The 22,214-nt window shown below is 68.0% G+C and overlaps 3 protein-coding genes across 5 annotated transcripts; 2 read left to right on the plus strand and 1 right to left on the minus strand.

Moving 5' to 3' along the window:
* Positions 1 to 1,242: 1,242 nt before the first annotated feature.
* MIOX (myo-inositol oxygenase) lies at positions 1,243 to 5,249 on the plus strand. Of its 3 annotated transcripts, XR_011724002.1 has the most exons (11): positions 1,243 to 1,330; positions 1,870 to 1,914; positions 2,232 to 2,312; positions 3,152 to 3,314; positions 3,392 to 3,459; positions 3,543 to 3,652; positions 4,076 to 4,143; positions 4,583 to 4,632; positions 4,770 to 4,882; positions 4,980 to 5,142; positions 5,190 to 5,249. XR_011724002.1 is itself a non-coding variant. In XM_071734330.1 (10 exons), exons 1-10 carry the CDS (start codon positions 1,304 to 1,306, stop codon positions 5,086 to 5,088), a joined length of 834 nt encoding a protein of 277 aa, XP_071590431.1. In that variant the 5' UTR covers positions 1,243 to 1,303; the 3' UTR covers positions 5,089 to 5,248. The 3 variants fall into 3 exon arrangements, 2 of the variants coding, with proteins under 2 accessions (XP_071590431.1, XP_071590432.1); XM_071734330.1 differs by having other exon boundaries at positions 4,980 to 5,248; XM_071734331.1 differs by lacking the exon at positions 5,190 to 5,249 and having other exon boundaries at positions 4,770 to 4,868; positions 4,980 to 5,074.
* A 335-nt stretch (positions 5,250 to 5,584) lies between these two features.
* On the minus strand, positions 5,585 to 14,519 carry LMF2 (lipase maturation factor 2). Its single transcript, XM_071734315.1, is given in 15 exon segments — positions 5,585 to 6,323; positions 6,816 to 6,921; positions 7,278 to 7,389; positions 8,014 to 8,182; positions 9,026 to 9,208; positions 9,314 to 9,410; positions 9,631 to 9,736; positions 9,824 to 9,904; positions 9,907 to 9,945; positions 10,464 to 10,602; positions 11,042 to 11,220; positions 11,778 to 11,977; positions 12,368 to 12,396; positions 13,209 to 13,462; positions 14,394 to 14,519. Coding segments are annotated over 15 exon segments (2,142 nt in total). The 5' UTR covers positions 14,491 to 14,519; the 3' UTR covers positions 5,585 to 5,972.
* On the plus strand, positions 14,510 to 20,955 carry NCAPH2 (non-SMC condensin II complex subunit H2). Its single transcript, XM_071734343.1, is given in 21 exon segments — positions 14,510 to 14,598; positions 15,460 to 15,679; positions 15,774 to 15,875; positions 16,142 to 16,197; positions 16,318 to 16,399; positions 16,497 to 16,568; positions 16,698 to 16,777; positions 17,038 to 17,183; positions 17,258 to 17,317; positions 17,399 to 17,710; positions 18,048 to 18,155; positions 18,401 to 18,454; positions 18,666 to 18,736; positions 18,861 to 18,866; positions 18,868 to 18,934; positions 19,572 to 19,628; positions 19,773 to 19,837; positions 19,950 to 20,051; positions 20,533 to 20,598; positions 20,600 to 20,707; positions 20,795 to 20,955. Coding segments are annotated over 20 exon segments (1,869 nt in total). The 5' UTR covers positions 14,510 to 14,598; positions 15,460 to 15,571; the 3' UTR covers positions 20,942 to 20,955.
* The last annotated feature ends 1,259 nt before the right edge of the window (positions 20,956 to 22,214 follow it).

Here is a 22,214-nt window from a genome sequence, read left to right on the forward strand (position 1 = left end):
ACTCCGGGGGTCCCCCGTCCCCCCCGCGCCCCCCGCCACGCCCCGAGGGTCCGTGGGGGCTGCGTGCTGGGGACCTGCCAGGTGCAGACCCTGGGCCACCGCCTGTGGCAGCTGCTGGGACCCCCGGGGCGCCGGCACGCGGCCCCCATCGACCCCCACAGCCCCCACAGCTACGGCTGAGGGGGGGCGACCACCCCCCCACCCCCCACTAAAGCCTTTCCCACTCCCCGTCTGCCTGGGCTCCCTCTCTGGGGGCCTGGGGTGGCCCGGGGGGGCTTGGCAGTGCCCCGGGGGGACAGGGGGGGGGGGGGGCTGGCAGTGTCGGTGGCCCCGCCAGCCAGGGTGGTGGCCCGGAAGGGCTGGCAGTGGCACGTGGTGACCCGAGGTGGCCCGGACAGCCATGGTGGTGGCCCCGTGGTGACCCGTGGTGGCCCGGCCAGCCGTGGCAGTGGGTCCAAGGGCCGTGGGGACTTGTACAAGAGCCAGGGGTGAGCTCTGCCCCCCCCGCCACTGACTCAGCAGCTCTGGACCCCCGGGACCCCCTGGGACCCTCCCAACCCAACGCTGTGGCCAGGGGACCACTGGGGGTCTTTGGGGACAGCCCAAGGGGGCTGGGACCCCCCAAATGGGAGGTGGGGGGTGGGGTTGGGGGTCTCCAACTTGAGACACCCCAGAGCTGGGGTTGGGGGGCTACAGCCTGGGGGCGGCACAGTGTGAGGGTTGGGGGTCCCCAGAGTGGGGATCTCTATCTCGGGGGGGGGTGCAGCCCAGGGGTCACTGGTCCCCACCCTGGGGGTCCCCAACTCGGGGGTCCCCAGCACAGGATTGGAGCTCCACAGCTCAGAGGTTGGAACAGGGGTCCCCATTTTCAGTGTCCCCAGCTGAGGGGTTGGGGGTCCCCAAAGAGCGGTTTGGGCATCCTCAGCCCGGGGATTGGGGGTCCCCAGCACGGGGATCTCCAGGTCGGGGGTCTCCAGGGTGGGGGGTCGGGCGCCCCCCCGGCAGAGCTGCAGCCCGGGGGGCGGGGTTGGGGGCACCCAGCTCGGGGCTCGCGTGTCCTCAGGTAAAGGTGGGGGGTCCCCAAAGAGGAGGTCGGGGGTCTCCAGAGCAGGGGTCGCAAAGAGGGGCTCGGGGGTCCCCGTCAGAGGGTGGGGGGGGTCCCGGCTGGTGCAGGCCCCGCCCCGCCGGGTCACTCATTAACCGGGCCGGTCCCGGGTCACCGGCTGCCCCCCGCGCCCCCGCCCCCCGCACGGATAAAGCCCGCGGGGGTCCCGCAGCCGCCCCCAGCCCCACGCCCCCCCCCATGGCCGCCACCGGGAGCCTCCGCGCGGTGAGTACGGGCAGGGGGGCCCCGCGCCCCGCATCTGGGGGGCAGAGCCCATCGCCCCATGCCTGGGGTGGGACCCCCCGGGACATCGCCCCACACTTGGGGGTCAGACCCCCCTGCACGTCACCCCCACACCTGGGGGGCGCCCGCCCCCTCCCCCCCCCCATCGCCCCATGCCTGCGGTAGGAGCCTCCCTGCACATGGCCCCACTCCTGGGGGTCAGACCCCTTCCAATTGCCCCCCACCCGGGTTATGGAGTCCTCTGCACTGCCCTGCCCCACACTTGGGGGTTGGACCCCCCTGCACCGCCCCATATTTGGGGGTCAGCCCCCCCTGCACATTGCTCACTTGGTGCTCAGAGCCCCCCTACACATCGCCCCACACTTCGGGGTCGTGGTCCCTTCATCACCCCACAGCAGGGGGTCAGACCCCAGACCCCCTCCGCATCCCACCGGGATCCCCCCCATCAGGGGGCCAAAGGAGGGTGCTGGGGGGGGCAGCCCCATTGACACCCCCCCCTCCGCCCCTTTTGCCCTCCCCAGGACTCTGAAGCCCCCGAGGCCAAGGGGCAGCTCCGGAACTACTCGGTGAGCAGGGAGGGGACAAGTGGCCGCGGGGCAAGTGGCCACCGGGCAACGGGCCCGGCCCGGGCAGGTCACACTGCAGGGGGAAGGGGGGACGCCGGAGGCCGGGGGGGGGAAGGGGGGGGGGGGGTCCTGACACTCAGCCCTGCTCGGGAGGGGGGGGGTCTGCCCCCGGACATGGGGGGTCCTGCGGCATGAGGCTTGAGGGGGGTCCTGCTCTGCTGGGGGGGACGAGTCCCCATGGTGCTGGGAGGAGCTGGAGGAGCCCGGGGGGTGTCCATGGTGCCCCCCCCCTCCCCAAAACTGACGCTGGGCTGCAGGAGGGGAAGCTGCTGGACCGGGTCTACAGCACCTACCTGCAGATGCACACCCACCAGACCGTCGACTTTGTGCGCAAGAAGGTGGGGACCCCCACGGACCCCCCCCGGGTGGACTGACCCCCCCGGGCTGCATTGCCCCTCCTGGGCTGAACTGATCCCCCCTCCCGGTGCCCCCTCCCCATCAGCTTGAGGGGTCCGGGGGGTCCTGGGGAGGTCCTGGGGATGTCCCGGGGGTTTCCAAAGGGTTTCAGGGAGAGGGTCCGGGGCAGAGGTTGGAAAAGGTCTCGGGGGGGCTCGGAGGAGGCGGGGGAGGGTCCGGGGGGGGCTCCGGGAAGGTCCCGGGGGTGTTTCGGGGGGTGGGTCCAGAGAAGTTTTGAGGAGGGGACCTGAGGGGCTGTGGGGGGTGGTCCTGGGAGGGTTCGGGGTGGGGGAAGGTTCCCGAGGGGTGTCCCGTGTGATTGGGGGGGTATGGGGGAGGGCCTGAGGCTTTTTGGGTGGGGGGTCCCAGGTGGATGTCCCCCCCAAGCTGGCGCAGTTAGGGGGCTGCTCCCGGGGTTCCCATGTGCTCTGGGGGTGGGGTCCCGAGGGGTGTCCCGTGTGTTTGGGGGGGGGGGGTCCCATGTTTTGTTTTGGGAGGGGTGTCCCATGTGACCCGGGGTTGTGTCACCCCAAGCTGGGGCTGCTCCCGGGGGTCCCTCGTGTTTTTGGGGGTGGTCCCGGGGGGTTGTCCCACGGGTTCTTTTGGAGGGGGGTCCCGTGGGGTGTCTCGTGTGTTTTGGGGGTGTCCCATGGTTTTTTGGGAGGGGTGTCCTTTGTGACCTTGGTGCCCCCCCCCAGCTGGCACAGTTCGGGGGTGCTCCCGGGGTGTCCCCTGTTTGTTTTGGGGGGGGGTCCGGGGGTGTGACCGGGTGCCCCCCCAGCTGGCACAGTTCGGGGGGTGCTCTCACCGCTCCATGACGGTGATGGAAGCCCTGGAGCTGCTGGATCAGCTCGTGGATGAGTCCGACCCCGACGTGGATTTCCCCAACTCCTTCCACGCCTTCCAAACGGCCGAGGGGATCCGCCGTGCCCACCCTGACAAAGGTGGGGGGGCCCTGACACCCCTCCCCCGGGCTGTGGGGCCGCCGTTTGGGGGGTAACAACCCTTTTTTCCCCCCAAGATTGGTTCCACCTGGTGGGGCTCCTGCACGACCTGGGGAAGGTTCTGGCACTCTTCGGGGAGCCCCAGGTGAGGGGTGGAGGGCACGGGGGGGGTGGGGGGGACACACACTCCGTGGGGACCCCCACTCAGGGCTGTGACCCCCCCGGCAGTGGGCAGTGGTGGGGGACACCTTCCCGGTGGGCTGCAAGGTGCAGAAGTCGGTGGTGTTTGGGGACACAACCTTCAGGGACAACCCCGACACCAGAGACCCCCGGTACAGGTGAGACCCTCGGGCTATGGGGTGCTGGGGGGTGCTGGGGGGTGACAGACCCCCGGGCAGGGTGCCAAAGGTTGCCATGGGGGACAGAGGGTGCTGGGGGCTGCAGTAGGGTGCCAGAGGTTGCTATGGGGGTGCCACGGGGTCTATAGGGTGCTGTGGGGTGAAGTGAGGTGCTGTGGGGCACCAAAGGGTGCTATGGGGTGCCATGGGATACTGTGGGGTGCCATGGAGTGTGGTGGGGTGCTACAGGGCGCCAGGGTTGCTATGGGGTGGCCATGTGCTCTGGGGTGCCATGGGGCACTATGGGGCTCTACAGGGTGCCATGGGGTGCCAGGGATTGCCATGGGATGCTATGGGGTGCTGTGGGGTGCCGTGGGGCATGGTGCAGGGGGTCCATCTCCCACCCCCCCCGCTGTACCCCAGCACAGAGTGTGGGATGTATCAGCCCCACTGCGGCCTGGAGAACGTCCTCATGTCCTGGGGGCACGATGGTAAGGGGGGGCTGAGGGGGGCTGTGGGGGTCCTCGGGGCAGGGCCCTGCAACCCCCAACATGGGTATGCCCCCCTTTGCATGGGGCAGGGGGGCAGTGGGGGGGGGCTGCAGTTCTTGGGGGGCTGTGGGGGGGGGTTTGATCTCTTGTGGGGCTGTGGAGTCTGCAGGGGGGGGCTGCAGCTCTTGAGGGGTTGTGGGGTGGGGGCTGCATCTCTTGGGGGGCTGTGGGGGGGGGTTCGATCTCTCAGGGGGCTGTGGAGTCTGCAGGGGGGGGGCAACAGCTTTTGGGGGGACTGTGAGCATGTGGGTGCAGCCCTTGGGGGGCTTTGGGATGAGGGGGGCTGCAGCTCTCGGGGGGCTGCGGGGTGGGGGTCTGGGGGGCGGGGTGAGCAGCTGCCTGGTGCCCCCCCGGGGGTCTCACCTCAGCCCCCCCCCAGAGTACATGTACCGAGTGATGAAGTTCAACAACTTCGCTCTGCCCAAGGAGGTGAGGGGGGAGGGGGGAGGGGGGGGGATGGGTGGGGCCGGGACCCCCAGAGCCTTGGGGCAAAGACCCTCCCGGTGGGTCAGGGGTGCCCGGGTGGGTCAGGGGGTGCTCAGGAGCCTCTTGTGCCCCCCCCCCAGGCTTTCTACATGATTCGTTTCCACTCCTTCTACCCCTGGCACGCACACGGGGATTACCTGCACCTCTGCTCCCAGCACGACCTGCAGATGCTGCCCTGGGTGCGGGAGCTCAAGTGGGTCCTGGGCAGGGGGCGGGGGGTCAGACGAGACCCCTTAGGCTGGGGGTCTGCCCCCCCAACACTCATCCCCCCCCCCCACTCCCTTTTGCAGCAAGTTTGATCTCTACACCAAGCAGGAGGAGCTGCCCGACGTGGGGCAACTGCGTGGCTACTACCAGGGGCTGATCGACAAATACTGCCCCGGGAAGCTCTGCTGGTGAGGGGGAACCCCCCACACCCCAAAATCACCCCTGGGAAGCTCTGCTGGTGAGGGGGAACCCCCACACCCCAAAATCACCCCTGGGAAGCTCTGCTGGTGAGAGGGTCCCCCCAACACCCCAAAATCACTCACCCACACACACACACACACCAGGACCCCTCCAGCACCGGGACCCCCCTTGAATGGGGGGCACCCAAAAAATCTGCTTGTGCTGCACCCCAGCTGCCTGGTCACCCCAGGGTGGGGGGGCTGCCCCTGTCCCCTTTAACCCCCGGGGGGGACAGGGAGCCCCCTGAGCACTGAGACCACCCCCCCCCCCAGCACTGTGACCCCCCTCCTGATATGGGGGTGCACCCAATAAACCTGCTTGTGCTGCACCCCCTGTGCCCCAGCCTGGTCACCCCAGGGTGGGGGGGGGCAGGGGGACTGTCCTTGTTCTTTAATCCTGGGGGAGGGGGCACAGGGACCCCCCCCAGCAGCAGGGAGTGCTGAGGGGCTGGAATGTCAAAAGCTTTATTTAGAAAATATAAGAAAAAAATCCACTCCCCCCCCCAACCCCGAGGGGAATTGTGTAACAGGCAGAGCCCAGCACTGGGGGGGGGGGGAGGGGAGCAGCCCCCAAAACTGCCCCCAGCTGATGGGGGGAGTTACTGGGACCCCCCCAACACGGAGCTCTCCCCCCCCAACACTGAGCCCCCCCCAGCACTGAGCTCCCCCAGCCCCACAGGGCTCTGCTGGAGGGGCTGGGGGGGGCCTCGGGGTCTGGAGCTGCCCCAGTGCCCACACAAGGCACTGCTGGGGGGGGGGGGGGGCACGGCCAGCTCGCCCCAGAGGAGGGGGGGGGGCACAGGCAGGACCCCAGCCCCCCCGAGGTGGTCGCCGGGGTCACTTCTTCCTCTTGGCACCACGCTGGCCCTCGGCATGGCCCTCGTTGCCCCCCCGGGGCCGCCCCTCGCCGCCCCCCCGGGGCCGCCCCTCGCCGCCCCTCTCCTCCCTGCCCGCCTCTCCGTTCCTCTGCTGACCCCCCCGCTCCCGGGGGGGGGCTTTGTGTGGGGCGGGGGGCGAGGGCCCCCTCCGCGGGCGGTGTCCCGGGCCCGGCAGGAGGCAGAGGGTGGCAGCCACCAGGTAAAGGGACCAGATGAGAGCGGGGCCCGAGCAGGGGCGGCTGAGCCGGCGCAGCCGCTGCAGCAGGAGGGGCAGGGGGGCTGCGGGCGGGGGGCGCGGGGGGAGCTTGTCCTGGGGAGAGAGGGGGGGTCAGGGGGGATGGGGGGTGGGGACAGGGCCGGTGCCCCCCAGTGCAGGTGGGGCAGGGGGCTGGGGACCCACTGTGGGGAGGGGGCAAGGGGCTGGGTGTCCCCCTCAATGTGGGGAGGGGTCTGGGTGCACCCGGGCTGTGGGGGGTCAGGGTGTCACTGGGGGGTCGGGGGGGGTCAGGGTGTCACTGGGGGGTCAGGGAGGGGTCAGAGTGTCACTGGGGGGGTCAGGGGGGGTCAGGGTGTCACTGGGGGGGTCAGGGTGTCACTGGGGTGCTCTGGGGGGGGTCAGGGTGTCACTGGGGGGGTCAGGGTGTCACTGGGGTGCTCTGGGGGGGGTCAGGGTGTCACTGGAGGGGTCAGGGTGTCACTGGGGGGTCAGGGTGTCACTGGGGTGCTCTGGGGGGGGGTCAGGGTGTCACTGGGGGGGGTCAGGGGGGGGGTCAGGGTGTCACTGGGGGGTCAGGGTGCCCACCTGGAGGCGGTGCTGCCCCAGGAAGGTCTCCAGGGTGGGGTCCCCCAGGGCCAGGGGGGGCAGGAACTCCTGGACGTGCTGCCGCACCCACCAGGCACCGGGGGGGCTGTGGGGGGACAGGGGGGACATGGGGGGACAGGATCAGGGACACTGCAGCAGACACACCCCTGTGTCCTGTCACCAGGGTCCCCACTGCCCCCATACCCACTGCTCCCATTCCACCCCCAGTATCCCCATCCCAGTGTCCCCAGTATCCCTATCCCAGTGTCCCCATCCCCTCCCAGTGTCCCCATCCCAGTGTCCCCACTGTGCCCAGTATCCCTATCCCAGTGTCCCCATCCCAGCTGCTTCTGTCCCATTCACAGTGACCCCATCCCCTCCCAGTGCTCCTGTCCCCAGTGTCCCTACCCCCTCCCAGTGTCCCCAGTGCTCCCATGCCCTCCCAGTGTGCCCAGTGCTGACCTGTTTGGGCCAGGGGGGGTGAACCAGTACCGGTAGAGTTGGGCCCGGATCAGGCGGGGGGGGCGGTCACTGAACGGGTACTGGGACTGATCCTGCTGCACCAGCACCTCCACTGTGGGGGGGACAGCACCATGGCACCCCAAAAACACCACAGCAGCACCAGGGACACCCCAAGCACACCAGGAACACCCCAACAACACCAGGAACACCCAAACCATGGCAGGGACACCCCAACAACACCAGGGACACCCCAAGCACACCAGCTCCAAATCCCCAGGGAAGGGGATGGACCCACTGCAGGGGGGGGAGTGGTGGTGTTTGGGCAGCCCCCCCCAATCCATCCCTGCCCCCCACCTCCCCCAAGAATTTTTCCCCCTCCCTGGACCAGACCCTTGGCCCTCAGCACCCTCCCCCTGACCCCCACCCCCCCGAATCTGCCCCATGGCCCCTGCAGGAGCTGCCTGCAGCCCCCCCCAACCCCCCAGGATCTGTCCCCCAGCCTCAAAGGGACCCTCCCCATGGCCCCCCTGCCCCAAACCCCTGCAGGACCTGCCCCCTGGCCCCCAGACCCCCCAGCAGCTGCCCCCCAGGAGAACCCCACCCCCCCAGGAGCTGCCCCACCCCCCCAGGACCTGCCCCCAGCCCCCTAGGACCTGACCCACAGCCCCCCAGGAGCCGCCCCAGCCCCCCAGGAGCCACCCCAGCCCCCCCAGGGGCCTCCCCAGCCCCCCCTGACCCTCCTCCTGTCCCTGCAGCAGTCGGTTCACCAGACTGAAGAGCCAGGGGCTGCTGGAGGGGGGGCCCAGGGCTGCAAACCACATCTGCCAGTCCAGGCGGGGCTGGTGGGGGGTGACCACCGGGGGGGCCACGCTGAGGTTCCCTGGCTTGTACATGAACTCAATCTCCTGGGGGGGAGCAGAAGGGGGTGGAGTTGGGGGATATAGGGGTGGTGGTCACCCCCTCCTGGGGTCACCAGCACCTTCTGGATCCTTGGGGGGGGCACCAACCCCCCAAAACAAAGAAACAAACAAACAACATTCCAGATTTGGGCTGGGAAGTGCCCAGGGGGAAAGTAAGGAGCTTGGGGGGGGGTGGTCACCTCCAGCTGAACATGAGGTGAATATGTGCCCAGGTAGCCAAGGTGGCCACCAGCATCCTGGCTGGGACCAGCAGTGGGGTGGGCAGCAGGAGCAGGGCAGGGATCATCCCCTGTGCTGGGCACTGCTGAGGCTGCACCCCCAATCCTGGGGTCAGTTCTGGGCCCCTCAGGAGCAGAAGGAGATTGAGGGGCTGGAGAGTGTCCAGAGAAGGGAATGGAGCTGGGGAAGGGGCTGGAGAGCAAGGAGAAGGTGTGGAGAAGTTGTGAGGAGCAGCTGAGGGCCCTGGGGGTGTTGATCCTGGAGCAGAGGAGGCTGAGGGGAGACCTTCTGGCTCTCTGCAACCCCCTGAGAGGAGGTTGGAGCCAGGGGGGGTCGGGCTCTGCTCCCAAGGAACAAGGGATGGGACAAGAGGAACTTTTGGCACAACTCAAGTGGTGCCAGGGGAGGTTTAGGTTGGAGCTGGGGAAGAATTTCTCCCTGGAAAGGGTTGTCAGGGCCTGCCCCAGGCTGCCCAGGGCAGGGCTGGAGTCCCCATCATCCCTGGAGGGGTTTCAGAGCCCCAGGGCTGTGGTGCTGCTGAGGGTCAGGGCTGTGTTTGCAGTGGGGTTGGTGCCCTCCCAGGTGTCCCCAAACCCCGAGGGGTCTCACCCTCCAGTTCTGCCCATCCTGGGTGCCCTCCAGCACCACCTCGGGCCTGCCCCCCAGCCCCGTCATCCTGCGGAACAATCCATAGGAATTCACCACCTGGAATCTCTCCACGGCCCCAAACAACCGCCGGGCCCCGGGCCAGAGCCGCCCCCCTGACTCGGGGTCCATCTGGGTGTAGGGAACCTGGGGAGGGGCAGAGAGGGGGACACAACCTCCTTCAGGGGGCTGAGGGGACACGAGGGGGATCCCCCACCCCTGGACCCCGAGAGGAGCCCCCCAGATGCTCACCAGGCTGACGGTGAAGACCCCGAGGGTGGCGGTGACCACCAGGGCCCACTGCAGGGTGGCCCAGAGCTTCCCCCAGCACCCACGGGTGTGCAGGCACCTGGGGGGACATGTCGGGGGGGTAAGGGGGAGTTTGGGGTTCAGCTCTTCCCCCCCCAAAGTCTGAGGGGCTCTGAGGAACAGAGCTGCCCACCCAGCGGTCAGAGCTGGGGGGGGTGGGGGGTGTCAGCTCCATGCCAGGGGTCTGGCACCCCACAGCACCCCACCTGGGGGTCTGGCACCCCATGGCACCCTGCCTGGGGGTCCTGGGGGTCACCCACCTGTACAGTCCCAGGAGGATCTCCCAGCAGAGGGACAGCAGAGCCACCCCTGCCAGTGGCAGTGTCACCGCCCGCAGCCACCCCGAGAACTCGTGGTAAGTGAAGGCTGAGGGGGGGGAGACATTGTGGGGGGTGGGAGAGGACCCCGGGGGGCTGGGATTTGGGGGGGAGGGGGGGTACAGACCCCACGTACCCACTCTGGAGTCGATGATCCACTTGTCCCAGTTGATGGCCAACCCGAAGCAGCGGCCCCCCCAGCAGAGCAGAGACCCCCCAGGCACAGCTCCAGCAGCCCCAGGAGGAAGGGGCCCAGGGCTGGGGGAGATGGGCGGGGGGCTGGGGTAGGGGGGGGAGTGTCAGTGGGGGTACAGAGCAGGGGGGGCTGGAAAATGGGGCTGGGGGGAGAGGGGGTGCAGGGGGTGAGGGATGGGGGGTGATGAATTGGGGGGTGCACGGGGTGAGAAATGGGGGGAGGGGGGTTTGGCAGCTCAGCCCCAGGAGGCACAGGGAGAGACCCCAGGGAGGGAAAGAGGGGGTGTGGGGGTGGGCAGAGGGCAGGAGGAGGAGGGGCAGCACAGGGGGGGGACCCACACTCCCCAGGCAGGGAACCTCACTCCATTGGCCCAGACCCCCTCCCCAGGGCAGGGACCCCCTCCCCACAGGCCCAGACCACCACCCCACGAGCAGAGACCCCCTCCCCATGAGCAGAGGAGGTGGGGGGGGTGGGGAGGCAGCAGCTCTCCCTGTCCCACCCCCCCTGCCCTGTCCCCTCGCCACCCCCCGGCAGGGCAGGGAGGGACCCCTCCCCTCAGAGGGGGCTCTCGGGGACCCACCAGGGGGTGGTGGGCGGGTGCTGGGGGGCTGCCCCCCCCCCGGGGGCCGGTGGTCCAGTAGGGAGCAGGCCAGGGCCAGAGTCAGCAGGTTGAAGAAGTTGTAGTTGCCAGTCAGGATGATCAGCACCTGCAGCAGCACCTGGGGGGCAAAATGGGGCTGGGGGGGTCACAGCACGGTGGGACGAGGGACCTCTGGTACCCCAACACCGGGGAGGGGGCTCTGGCACAGCCTGAGGGTGCCCCCACCCCTGGGAAACCCCTGAAAGCAGGACCTGGGGGGGCAAAATGGGGCAAGAGGGGGACCCCAAAATGGTCTGAGGGTTCCCCCACCCCTAGATCAGCGGGGTCTGGGGGGGCAAAATGGGGCGGGGGGGGTGGGATGATGTAGTTTGAGGGTCCCCCCCCACCCCTGGGTGTCACACAACAGGGTCTGGGTGTGCTGCAAAAGAGGGCGGGGGGGTCGTGGGGCTGGGGGAGAGGGAACCACGGGCAGCACAGAGACCCCAGCGGGGGGGGGCCGAAGGACCCCCGGGAGCCCCCGGCACAGGGCGGTGGTCCCAGCCCCAACCCCCCCCCACCTGGCAGTAGAAGGCGAAGAGGCGGAGCCGGCGGAGGGGCAGGAAGAAGAGGGGGGGGAGGGCGATCTCGATGGCGAAGGTGGCGACCACGCCCAGTTTGTGGAGCCAGAGCGGGAGGTGGTGGGCGAGCCAGGCGGGGGGGGTGGGCAAGCACTGGGACTGGAAGTGATGGGTCAGGGCTGGGGGGCAACAGGGGGTCAGGGGAGAGGGCCTGGACCCCCACCCCACAGGCACTGACCCCATCCCATGAGCAGGGACCCCCACCCCACAGGCACAGACCCCATCCCATGAGCAGGGACCCCCACCCCACAGGCACTGACCCCATCCCATGAGCAGGGACCCCCACCCCACAGATCCCATTCCATGAGCAGAGACCCCCACCCCACAGACACAGACCCCATCCCATGAGCAGGGACCCCCTCCCTCCCCAGGATTCAGCCCCACACCCCAAGGCTCAAACCCCCATTCTATGACCCCCCCACCCCATCGGCCCGGATCCCTTCCCCACAGACAAGGACCCCCTGCCCAGCACCCAGACCCCCTCCCCACAGACAGGGACCCCCCTCCCCAGCACCCAGGCCCCTTCCCCACAAATAGGGACCCCCTGCCCAGCACCCAGACTCCCTCCCCAGGACCCAGACCCCCTCCCCACAAACAGGGACCCCTCCCCAGCACCCAGACCCCCCCCGTGGCCCAGGGGGGCTGTGCCCACCCCCAGGGGGTGTCCCCCCCCCACCTGTCAGCCCCCACCAGGCAGGGCAGCGGCTGCTGAGCTTCACCACCCCCGAGGCAAACATCAGCCTGAAGAGGAGCCAGCGGGGCAGCCACAGCAGGATGGGCTCATGGGGGCTGCAGGACGAGACCCCCCCGGACCCCCGGGGCAGCAGGGGGGCCACCAGCACCCCCAGGAACCCCGCCTCCAGCAGCAGGCTGTCCCTGGGGGGCACAGGGACACTGAGCATCACCAGGGACCCCCTGGGGCAGACAGAACCCTCCTGCTGGGGGGGGGTCTCACTGCTGCTGGGGGGGGGGGGTGTCTCCCTGCCCTTGGGCGGGTCTCACTGCTCTCATTACTCCTGCTGGGGGGGTCTCACTGCTGCTCCTGAGGGGTTCTCACTGCTGCTGGGGGGGTCCACAGCATGGTGGGAGGTGTCCCTGCCCATGGTGGGGGGTGGGACTGGATGAGCTTTCAGGTCCCCCCCCCACAACCCAGTCCAGTCTGGGACTCCCCCAGGGAGCAGGATGCCCCTCACCCCCCATGAAATGAAGACACCCCCCAGCACTGAGACAGCCCCCCAGCAGTGAGGACCCCCCCAGCTGACTCACCACTGGAAGTAGAGGAAAACCTGCCCCACCTGTGGAGAAAGAGGCAGAGCAGTGAGAGGCTGGGGTCTGCCCCCCCCAAACCTGGGTCCCTCCCTGCATGGGGAGGGGGCAGCAGGGCTGGGGAGGGGCTGCAGTCCCCCCAGCAGCTCTTCCTCCCATGATGGAGCTATGGGATCAATATGGGAATGGGAGGGGAGCAAGGCGGGGGGTGGGGGGGCAGGCTGAGGGGGCCCTGGGGGGCTGCAGGGGACTGAGCTGGGGGGGCTGCCCAGCTGCCCCCCACCCTCCTCAGGGGGTGCTCACGGCTCTCTGGGGGGCACAGTGTGTGCTGGGGGAGGGGCTGGAGGTGACCCCCCAGCTCCCACGGCTGCCCCCAGCCCCCCAGTGCTGTTCTCTGGGCCCCAGTTGGGGTGCAGGGGATTGGGGGGCTCAGAGCTCTCACAGGATGGGGGGGGGAGCTGGGGATGGAGCAGGAGGGATTATCAGGCACACAGAGCAGGGCCAGGGTGGGACTGTCCCCAGAGAGGAGGTGACAAGATAGTAGTGATGCAAAAATGTCCCCCCCAGTGTGTCTGTGTGTGTGTGTGCTGTGTGTGTGTCTGTGTGTAACGTGTGTAATGTGTGTGTCTGTGTGTAATGTGTGTGTCCGTGTGTAACGTGTGTGCCTGTGTGTGTCTGTGTGTAACGTGTGTGTCTGTGTGTGTCTGTGTGTAATGTGTGTGTCTGTGTGTAATGTGTGTGTCTGTGTGTAATGTGTGTAATGTGTGTAATGTGTGTGTCTGTGTGTAACGTGTGTAACGTGTGTGTCTGTGTCTGTGTCTCCCCTTCCCCAAATCCCCACCTGGTAGAGGGAGAGGTAGAAGATCCAGAGGAGGGCAAAGATCAGGCAGCTCTGCAGGGACTCCCAGGCCAGGGCACAGAAGGCTCCCAGGGTTCCCAGGAGGCAGAGCAGCTCCATGCCCTGCTCCGTGTCCAGCCCCAGATGGGGACCCAACCACAGGAGGGTGGGGACATCCCAGAGCTGCTCCCACAGCCCCTTCCCGCTGGGCCGCAGCACTCTGCGGGCAGGGAGGATCCCATTCCTGCCGTAGAGACCTGGGGAGGGCAGGGACACCTCCCACAGACCAGGGTGACCCCAGACCCCCAACATTCCAGACACTGCCAGGGATGGGGCAGCCACAGCTTCCCCAGGAAACCTCTCCCAGGCTCTCCCCACCCTCATTTCTCCCCAAGATCTCCTCTCCATCTCCCCTCTCCCAGCTGCAAACCCTTCCCCCTCCGAGGGTCCCATCCCTCCAGGCCCTTGTCCCAAGTCCCTCCCCAGCTTTCCTGGAGCCCCTTCAGGCACTGGAAGGTGCTCTAAGGTCTCCCCATGGGATCCTTCTCTTCTCCAGCCTCAACACCCCCAACTCTCTCAGCCTGGCTCCAGAGCAGAGCTGCTCCAGCCCTCCCAGCAGCTCCAGGGCCTCCTCTGCACTGGCTCCAACAGCTCCGTGTCCTTCTGCTGCTGGGGACCCCAGAGCTGGACACAGCTTTACCCCAGGGGGGGCTCCCCAGAGCAGAGCAGAGCAGAGGGGACAATCCCCTCCCTGCCCTGCAGGTGACATCCCAGCACACGGGGGCTTTGGGGGCTCCTGCTGAGCTTCTCCTCCCCCCACACCCCAAGTGCCGGAATCACAGCTGGGAAGGGACCCCCGGATCCCCCGCCCCAACCCTCCTCACGTCACTGCTGATGCCCCAGCACCCCCTGAGCTGACTTCAAACTTCCCAAGAGTTGGGATCCACCCGGGACACCACCCCCTGCCCGCCTGCCCTCACTGGAAAACTTCTGTGCCCCCAGGGCCTCCTCCTCAGCGCTGCTCCCGCTGCATTCCCTGGGGAGGTGCCGGGAATGCGGATGGACGGGGGGGGCCTCACCGCTCCCCTCGCCGCTCCCCCCCATGCCCTCCGCTGCCGCACGGACGGGGCTGTCCCCGTCCCTGTCCCTGTCCCCCCCTCAGCCCTCCCGGCCCCCCGGAGCCGTTACCGGGGATCTGCAGGTAAAGGGAGGCGAAGGCTGCGAGGAAGGCGGCGGCCAAACCGCGGAGGAAGAGCGAGCGCGGCCCCCACCCCGCGGCCCCCATGGCGGCACCCGTGACGTCACACCCAGCGTGACGTCAGCACCACAGGCCCCGCCCACGGCGCTGGGCGGGAAACGCGAAATGGCGGCAGCGGAGGAGGAGGAGGAGGAGGTGAGGGGAGAGGGGGGAGGGGGGAAATGAGGGGGGAGAGAGAGGGGATGGAGGGGAAAGAGGGAAGAGAGAGGGAATGGGAGAGAGGGGAACGAGGGGAGAGAGGCGAACGGGGAGAGAGGGGAACGAGGGGAGAGAGGGGAACGGGGAGAAAGAGGATGGGGAGAGGGGATGGGGGAACGGAGAGAGGGGAGAGGGGAACAGGGAGAGGGATGAGGGGAGAGGAGAGAGGGGATGGGGGGGAGAGGGAATCAGGAGAGGGGAGGGAAGAGCTGGGGGAACCAGGAAGTGGAGGAAGGGGAAGGAAAAGGGAGAGGAAAGAAAAGGGGAAAACGGAAAGGAAAGGGGAAGGAGCTGCGAAGGGGTCTGAGGGAATAGGGAAGGGGCTGAGGGAATGGGGCCGGGAGGTGGGGAGGGGGCTGAAGGAAGGAGGGGAGAGCTGGGGAAGGGTCTGGAGCTGCATCGGGGGAGTTGGGACTGGGAACGGGGCCAGGGAAGGGGAGGGAGGAGCTGGGCCTGGGGAGGGGACCCAGCAGGACCCCCCCAGCTCCACACAGAGAGAGGTGTCGGGCTCTGCTCCCAAGGAACAAGGGATGGGACAAGAGGAACTTTTGGCCCAACTCAAGTGGTGCCAGGGGAGGTTTAGGTTGGAGCTGGGGAAGAATTTCTCCCTGGAAAGGGTTGTCAGGGCCTGGCCCAGGCTGCCCAGGGCAGGGCTGGAGTCCCCATCATCCCTGGGGGGGTTTCAGAGCCTGGGGATGTGGGGATGAGGGACATGGGGTGGGGGAATGTTGGACTCCATGATCCCAAAGCTCTTTCCCAACCCACATAACCCTTTTCTTTCTCTCTGTCTCTCCCCAGCACACTCCAGGTTCCCTCAGCTGCTGTCATCTCTGCTGACCCCTGACTGTCCCCTGCCTGTCCCCAAGGCCCGGGGGGGGGTCCCTGAGCCCCCCGAGGTGCTGCAGGTGCCATGGAGGAGGTGGAGTCGCGGTTCCTGCACCTCCTGCAGCCCATCCGGGACCTCACCAAGAACTGGGAGGTGGACGTGGCTGCCCAGCTCGGGGAGTACCTGGAGGAGGTCAGGGGGAGCCCCGAGCTGCCTCAGGGGGGGTCTGTGCCCCCTCCCAGCTCCCCGTGTGTGCTCAGCCCCTTTTCCCCTCTGTTTTTGGCAGCTGGATCAGATCTGCATCTCCTTTGACAATGGCAGAACCACCATGAACTTCACCGAGGCTGCTCTGCTCATCCAAGGCTCTGCCTGTGTCTACAGCCGAAAAGTGAGGGGGGGGCACTGCCCCCGGACCCCCAGGGCTTCCCCAACCCCCCCAGACCTGTTCCCAGACCCACAGGGACCCCTTGGCTGGGCCTCCAGCTCCCCTGCTCCTGCCACCTGCACCCCAGTGTCCCCTTCCCCCGGGATCCTGCCCCCCCTTTCCCCATGTTTTTCCCCCTCTTTCCCCCATCTCCTGTCCCCCTGCTCCTCACCCCCCTCCCCTGGGGTCTCACCCCCTGCCCTGGGGTCCCTCACTCTCCTCCCTGGCAGGTGGAGTATCTCTACTCCCTGGTTTACCAGGCGCTCGACTTCATCTCCAACAAGAAGTGAGTGGAGTTTTACACCCCCTGACCCCCCCCTGACTGTTGCTAGGGGAAGGAACACTGCCCTGGGGTGCCCCCCTCCCCCCCCTTGTTGCCCCCTCCCCATTTTGTTCCCCACTGCAGGAGGGAGAAGCTGCCCAGCTCCCTGAGGCCAGATGGGACCGATGCTGATGCCACTTTTGGGGCTGGGGGGAAGAAAGAGGAGGTGAGGGGGGGTCTGCAGGACCCAGAAGGGGGGTGGGGGGTGGTCTTCAGGGGGTGGGGGGCCCAGCTTGGGGTGACACGTGTGGGGGTCTCCCCAGTTCCTCTCCCTGGATGACATCCAGGACAGTGCCCAGGCCAGCGTGGACCTGCAGAGGGACCACCCACCCAATGTGAGCCTCTGTCCCCCCCTTTCCCCGTGCCCCCCTAGGTCTGTGTTCCCCCTGCATGACCCCCCCAGCCCTGGGGGGGTCTGTGCTGTGCCCCATTCCAGGCTCCATCCTGCCCTTTCTGCTCCCCAGGCTGTCACCATCGTCCCCCTCACTCCTTTGTCTCTGGTGCCCCCAGAAGAGACTGAGAAAAGGGACAACCCCCTCCTCAGGTGACAGCCCCCTCCTTCCCCCCCGTGCCCCCCCCCCTCCCCAGGGTTAAGCTTCAAAATTCCCAGTCCCAACTGGGTGAATTCCCAGTCCCAAACTGGGCAGCGGGGTGCAATCCTGCTGCTGGGGACTGGGAAACCCAGGCAGAGGGGAGGGATTGGGCTGCTCCCCACCCCTGGAGCAGGGGAGGGGGGGCTTTGGGACCCCCCAGGTGGGAGGGGGCAGAGTTTTGGGGTTCCCTCCTGGACTGGTTGCCCCCCAGCCATCGGGGGGAGCTCCTGGCCAGCCGCAGGGATTTCCGAATGAACACCAGCACCCCCCACCCCACTGGAGCCTTCCTGCTGGAGCTGTCTGGCCTCTCCCCCATCTGCCTGGGGAGGGGCGCTGGGACCCCCCGGGCTGGGGCAGGTAGGGTGGGGTGACATGGGGGAGGGTGGGGGGCACAGATCCTGCCCCCACCCCTCACCCCCCCCTCCCCACAGCCCCGTCCGCAGCCCTCGCCCGGGACCCCATCCAGGCACTGAGCTTCTCTGAAGAGGGAGGTGAGTGGGGGTCACCTGGCTGCCTGGGGAGGGGTCCCGGGGGGGCTTTCACAGCCTTTGACCCCTCGGTGCCCCCCCCAGGCATGTCAGGAGCAGATGATGATGGTGACATCGGGGACACCGCACGCCCCGAGGAGGGGGTGGGAGCGACTCCGGCTGCCAAGGAGCACACAGAGGCACTGAGGGGGGGTCTGGGGGGCACTTTGGGACCCCTCCCTGAGCTGCCCACCCCCGCAGAGGGGCTGGGAGCTGAGCTGCAGCTGTGTCTGCAGAGTGCCCCCAGGGGGTACGTCCTGCGGGGACCCCCCCCAGCCCCCCTCCTGAGGGAGCCCCCGGATCCCTGGCAGAGCCTCGACCCCTTTGGGGACTCGGAGGAAAAACCCTTCAGGAAAGGTGGGCACGGGACCCTGCAGGGGCTTGGGCTGGGGGGGCCTTCAGTCCACTGCCCCCCCATCCCCTTGCCAGGGGCAGGAACCCCTCCCTCACCCCGCTGGCCCCAGCCCCATCCAGCCTGCAGCATTCCCCTTCCCACCCCCAGTTCTATCCCATCCCCTCTCACTCCCCCTCCCCTCATCCTCACTTCATGCCCTTACCAAACCCCCCCCCCAGCTTCCCTGGACCCCCCCAGGGGGCTCGGAGTCCCCCTGCCCCACTTCCCTTTCCTGCTCCCACCCCCATCCCAGCATCCTGGGGGTCTCCTGGGGCCACTGACCCCCCTTCCTTTCCCCAGGGAGACCCTTCCTGGTGCCCCCAGGCCTGCAGGAGGTGGTGGGGGGCAAGAGGAAGAGGAGGGGGCCCAGGAAGCTCCAAGACTTCATGGCCTGGTTCTCAGCAGCCTGTGAGTATCCAGTGGCACTTGGCTCTCTGTGTCCCAAACCCCTGTCCCTCTGTGTCCCCTCCCCAGAGGTGGGACTGGGCCCCCCCAGGACACTCTGGGGGGCAGTGAGGTGGCTCTGGAGGTGACAGAGCTTCTGGCTCATGGGGTGGTGTCGGGGGGGGCTCCTGTCACTGGGGGGCTGGGGGGGGGTTCTGTTCTGTCCCCTGCTGTCCCCAGCCCTCCTTGTCCCTCCTCTGCTCCCCCAGACAACCACGTCCCTGAGAGGGGCAAAGCCAAGAGGAAGGGCCCGACCTTTGCAGGTGAGCAGGACACGGGGGGGCCCCTGGGGAGGGGGCATTTTGACCCCCCCCCTTGTCACCATCTTCCCTCACCCCCCAGCAGAAACCGAGGACCCCCCCCCATGCCCCCCTGCACCCCCAAACTGAGGAGGAGGTGCAGCTGGGAGGCTGAGGGGGTCTGTGGGGGGTCAGTGAGGGGGGTGCAGTGTTTTTGACCCCCCCTCCACCCCAGACCTGGAGGTGCTGTACTGGAGGCAGCTGCGGGAGCGGGTGGCAGCCCAGAGGAAGCTGCAGAGCAGGGGGGTGAGCTGAGACCCCCACCCACCCTGACAGGGGGGGCTCCTGCCCCTGCTGTGTGTGCCCCCCATGGGCACTGGGGGGGGTGGAGCCCCTCCCCGGGGGCTCAGGGCTGTGTGTGCCCCCCCAGGGGCTGCTGCCCTGTGAGAGGGATCTGGAGCTGCTGGAGGAGGAGAGGGGGGGCTGAGAGCTGTGAGGGAGCAGGTACTGTGCCCCCCCCCCACTGTGTGGGTGTCCCCAGAGCCCCCCCCCAACACCCAGGGGATCTGTCACCCCCACAGATCCCCTCTGCCCCCCTCCAAATCCCCTCTGTCACCCCCCAGACCCCCATTGTCCCCCCCAGATCCCCTGTGTGTCCTGTTCCCCCTCAACCATGGGGACTCTGCCCCCCCCTCGGTCCCCCCCTGTCCCCCACCCCCACAAACCAGGGGTCCTATCTCCCCCATTTGGGTGTCACCCCCTCCCCCCCCATTTTTCCCCACCTGGGGGTCCTCTTTCCCCCCTCAGATCTCACTGTACCCCCCAAACCAGGGGTCCCACTCCCCCATCATCCCCCACATGTGGGGGTCCTGTCCCATCGCCCCCCAGATCCCCTGTGTCCCCCCATGACTCTTGTGCTCCTCCCCCAGTTGGGGGTCTCATTGTTCCCCTCAGACCCCCCAAAATGGGGGTCCCTCCCCATCCCTTCCAAGCCAGGGCTCCTGTTCCCCCCCCCCCCCCCTCCCTGGGGGCAGCTGGGTGGCCCCTGTCAGGCTGGGGCCAGGCCTGGGGGGTGGCTGGTGGCCCCAGAACGGGGCTGGTGACCCTGGGGGGGCACTGAGGAGTTGCCCCCTCCCCACAGATGACTCTGAGGAGCAGGAGGAGCTCCAGGAGGACCCTCAGGACCTGGGAGCCCTGGGTGAGCCCTGGGGGGTGGGTGGGCTACCACGCTCCTCTCCCCTGCTAGCCATGCGGCCTCGGGGCTGTACCCCCCCTCCCCATCCATACTGGGGGGTGCCCCCTCCCCCCAGTGCTGCTGATGGACATTTCCCCCCCCCCCCAGGATCCCCCCCAGGACCCCCTGACCGGGGCTCGTTGGGCTACGAGGATCTGGTCCGCAGGAACGTGGTGAGTGACCCCAGAGAGGCTGGGGGCTTCAGGCTGGGGGGTGGGCACAGGGGGGGCTGCAGGAGGAGTTGGGGTGCCCCCACTCCCCCTCCCCTCTCTCTCCCCCCCCCAGGAGCTGTTCATAGCTGACTCCCAGCAGTATGCACGGGAGACAGAGCTGAGCCAGCACGTCAGGTGCTGGGAGGAGAGGATGGGACCCCTGCTGCAGGAACAGGCAGGGACCCCCAGGAGGGGGCTGGGACCCCCGGGAGGGGGGCTGGAGGGGGCTGGGACCCGCAGGAGGGGGGCTGGAGGAGGCTGGGACCTATGAGAGGGGGCTGGGACCCGCAGGAGGGGGGCTGGAGGAGGCTGGGACCTATGAGAGGGGGCTGGGACCCCCGGGAGGGGGGGCTGGAGGGGGCTGAGACTCCTGTGAGGGAGTCTGGGGAGGAACAAGGACTCCTGTAGGAGGGGGTGGGGAGGAGAGGATGGGTCTGGGGGGAGCTGGAGAGGGCTGGGACCCCTGGGTGGGGGGCTGGAGGGGGAACAGAGACCCCTGAGGAAGGGGCTGGGACTGGCGCTGTGGGAGGGGCTGAGTCCAGGGGGGCTCTGTGGGGGGCTGTGGGGAGCAGAGACCCCCAGGGGCTGGGGGGCCGGGGCGGTGAGGGGTCTGCCAGCCCCTTCCCCCCCCCAATCTCCCCCATGTGCCCCCCCAGGAGGACAGAGCCTCCTTTGACATCAAGGGCTACGGGCAGGCCCTGTGGGAGCGCTGCGGGGGCTCGGGGGGTCCCAGGGGGGGGGGTCCCAGGCCCCTGGTGCTCCTTTGCCAGCCTGGTGGCCGGGCTGCCCCCCTTCGAGGTCTGTCGCTACATGCTGGCATCCCTACAGCTGGTGAGTGGGGAGGGGGCAGGGGAGACCCCCAGGGCTGGGCTCAGGCCCCCCCAGAGCCCCCCAGACCCTTTTTTTTTCCCCTCCCAGGCCAACGAGTACGTGGTGGAGCTGGAGCAGGACCCGGGGCTGGAGCAGGGTCTGGACACCCTACGGCTGCGCCTCCTCACCCCCCCCCAACAGACCCCCAACCCCTTCTCAGCCCCCTCACACAGCCCCCCCGGACCCTCACAATAAACCCCCAACAGTAACACCCCCCAGGTGGTGAAGGCTCTGTTGTTGGGGGGGGGAATCCCCTTCCCATGGGGCTGAGGGGTGCTGGGGGTCCCCCCACCCACCCACCTACTCAGGGTCTCCCTCCCTTTGGGGTTCTTGGGGGGCAGAGGGGTTCCTTACCCCTGGGACGATCCTGGGGGGGGCAGAGGGGATGCTGGGGGGCCGTGCCCCCACTGATCTGGGGTCTCCCTGCCTTTGGGGTGGTCCAGGGGAGCTTGGGGGGTGGTAGGGGTCCCTCCCATCCTACCTGGGGGACACTCCTGGGGGGTGCTGGAGGTCCCCCCACCCAACACCTTCCTGGGGTCTCCTGCCCCATGGGAGGGTCCTGGGGGGCTACAGAGGAGCAGCCATGGCTGTGGGAGGTGTCCCTGTGGTGTCTGTGCACGGGCTGGGGACAGATGGGGACATCAGTGGGCTCTGGAGGGGGCAGTTAGCAAAGGAGAACAGCTGGGCTGCCAGAGCAGATTCTTGCCCTGTAACTCCTCTCCCTGATTGCGTTGTCCTGCAGCCTGACATCTCCAAGGCATTCCCAGTCTGCCACCCTTCCCAAGCCTACTCCTCTCCCCTCACTCTCTTCCCTCCTCAGAGCTTGGTCACCCACCGGGCATAACCTCAGCCCAGAGTCCCCAGTTGCCTCCCACAGCACAAAACTGCACCAGGCTCCCCTTTGGGAAAAATACCCATTTCCCCTGTTTCCGTGGCTGGCGTGGAGAAGGTTCTGCTCTGTTCCTGCCAGGCCACAGCACAGCCCTGCTGCTGCCAGCAGCCAGCATCGTCCTGCAGTCTGCTGCCTCCCTCTGCTCCTGCTCCCTCAGCCGCAGTCCCCACCTGCTGTGCAGAAAAAGCCTCTTTCTGCTCGCATGCACACAGCCAGCTTTATTCACAGACCGGTGCCCAATGGTTCCTGCTGGAGCCCTGGTCCCAGTCCACACCTGCACTTTGTGCTCCAAGGCCTGGCTGCAGCACATCTTCCCCACTGCCTGGTGACACCTGCACTGCCCAGATCCACCACGTTCACGGCTTCCTCAAGGATCTGTGTGAAATTGAGTCCCTGCACTATCGGTGGCTGGATGTCAAGCTCCTGACTCAGCCCCTTGGCTCTGTCTCCATCCCTGTCCCCTGGGTCACTAGAGAGCACAGTTCCCAGCTCACTGGGGCACTGCACACACGGAGGGGATCCCACCAGCAGCCACCCTCAGACACTCTCTGTTCCCTGCTGCTGTCCCCCAGCCCC

This window comes from Heliangelus exortis, chromosome 1, assembly GCF_036169615.1.
Source record: "Heliangelus exortis chromosome 1, bHelExo1.hap1, whole genome shotgun sequence".
NCBI lineage: Eukaryota > Metazoa > Chordata > Aves > Apodiformes > Trochilidae > Heliangelus > Heliangelus exortis.

Excerpts from the sequence above, each read along its gene's own strand:
- MIOX (XM_071734330.1), top strand. The coding sequence starts at position 1,304 with ATGGCCGCCACCGGGAGCCTCCGCGCG. Across the intron at positions 3,460-3,542 it reads CACTCTTCGGGGAGCCCCAG|TGGGCAGTGGTGGGGGACAC; the intron begins GTGAGGGGTGGA and ends CCCCCCCGGCAG. Across the intron at positions 4,144-4,582 it reads CATGTCCTGGGGGCACGATG|AGTACATGTACCGAGTGATG; the intron begins GTAAGGGGGGGC and ends GCCCCCCCCCAG.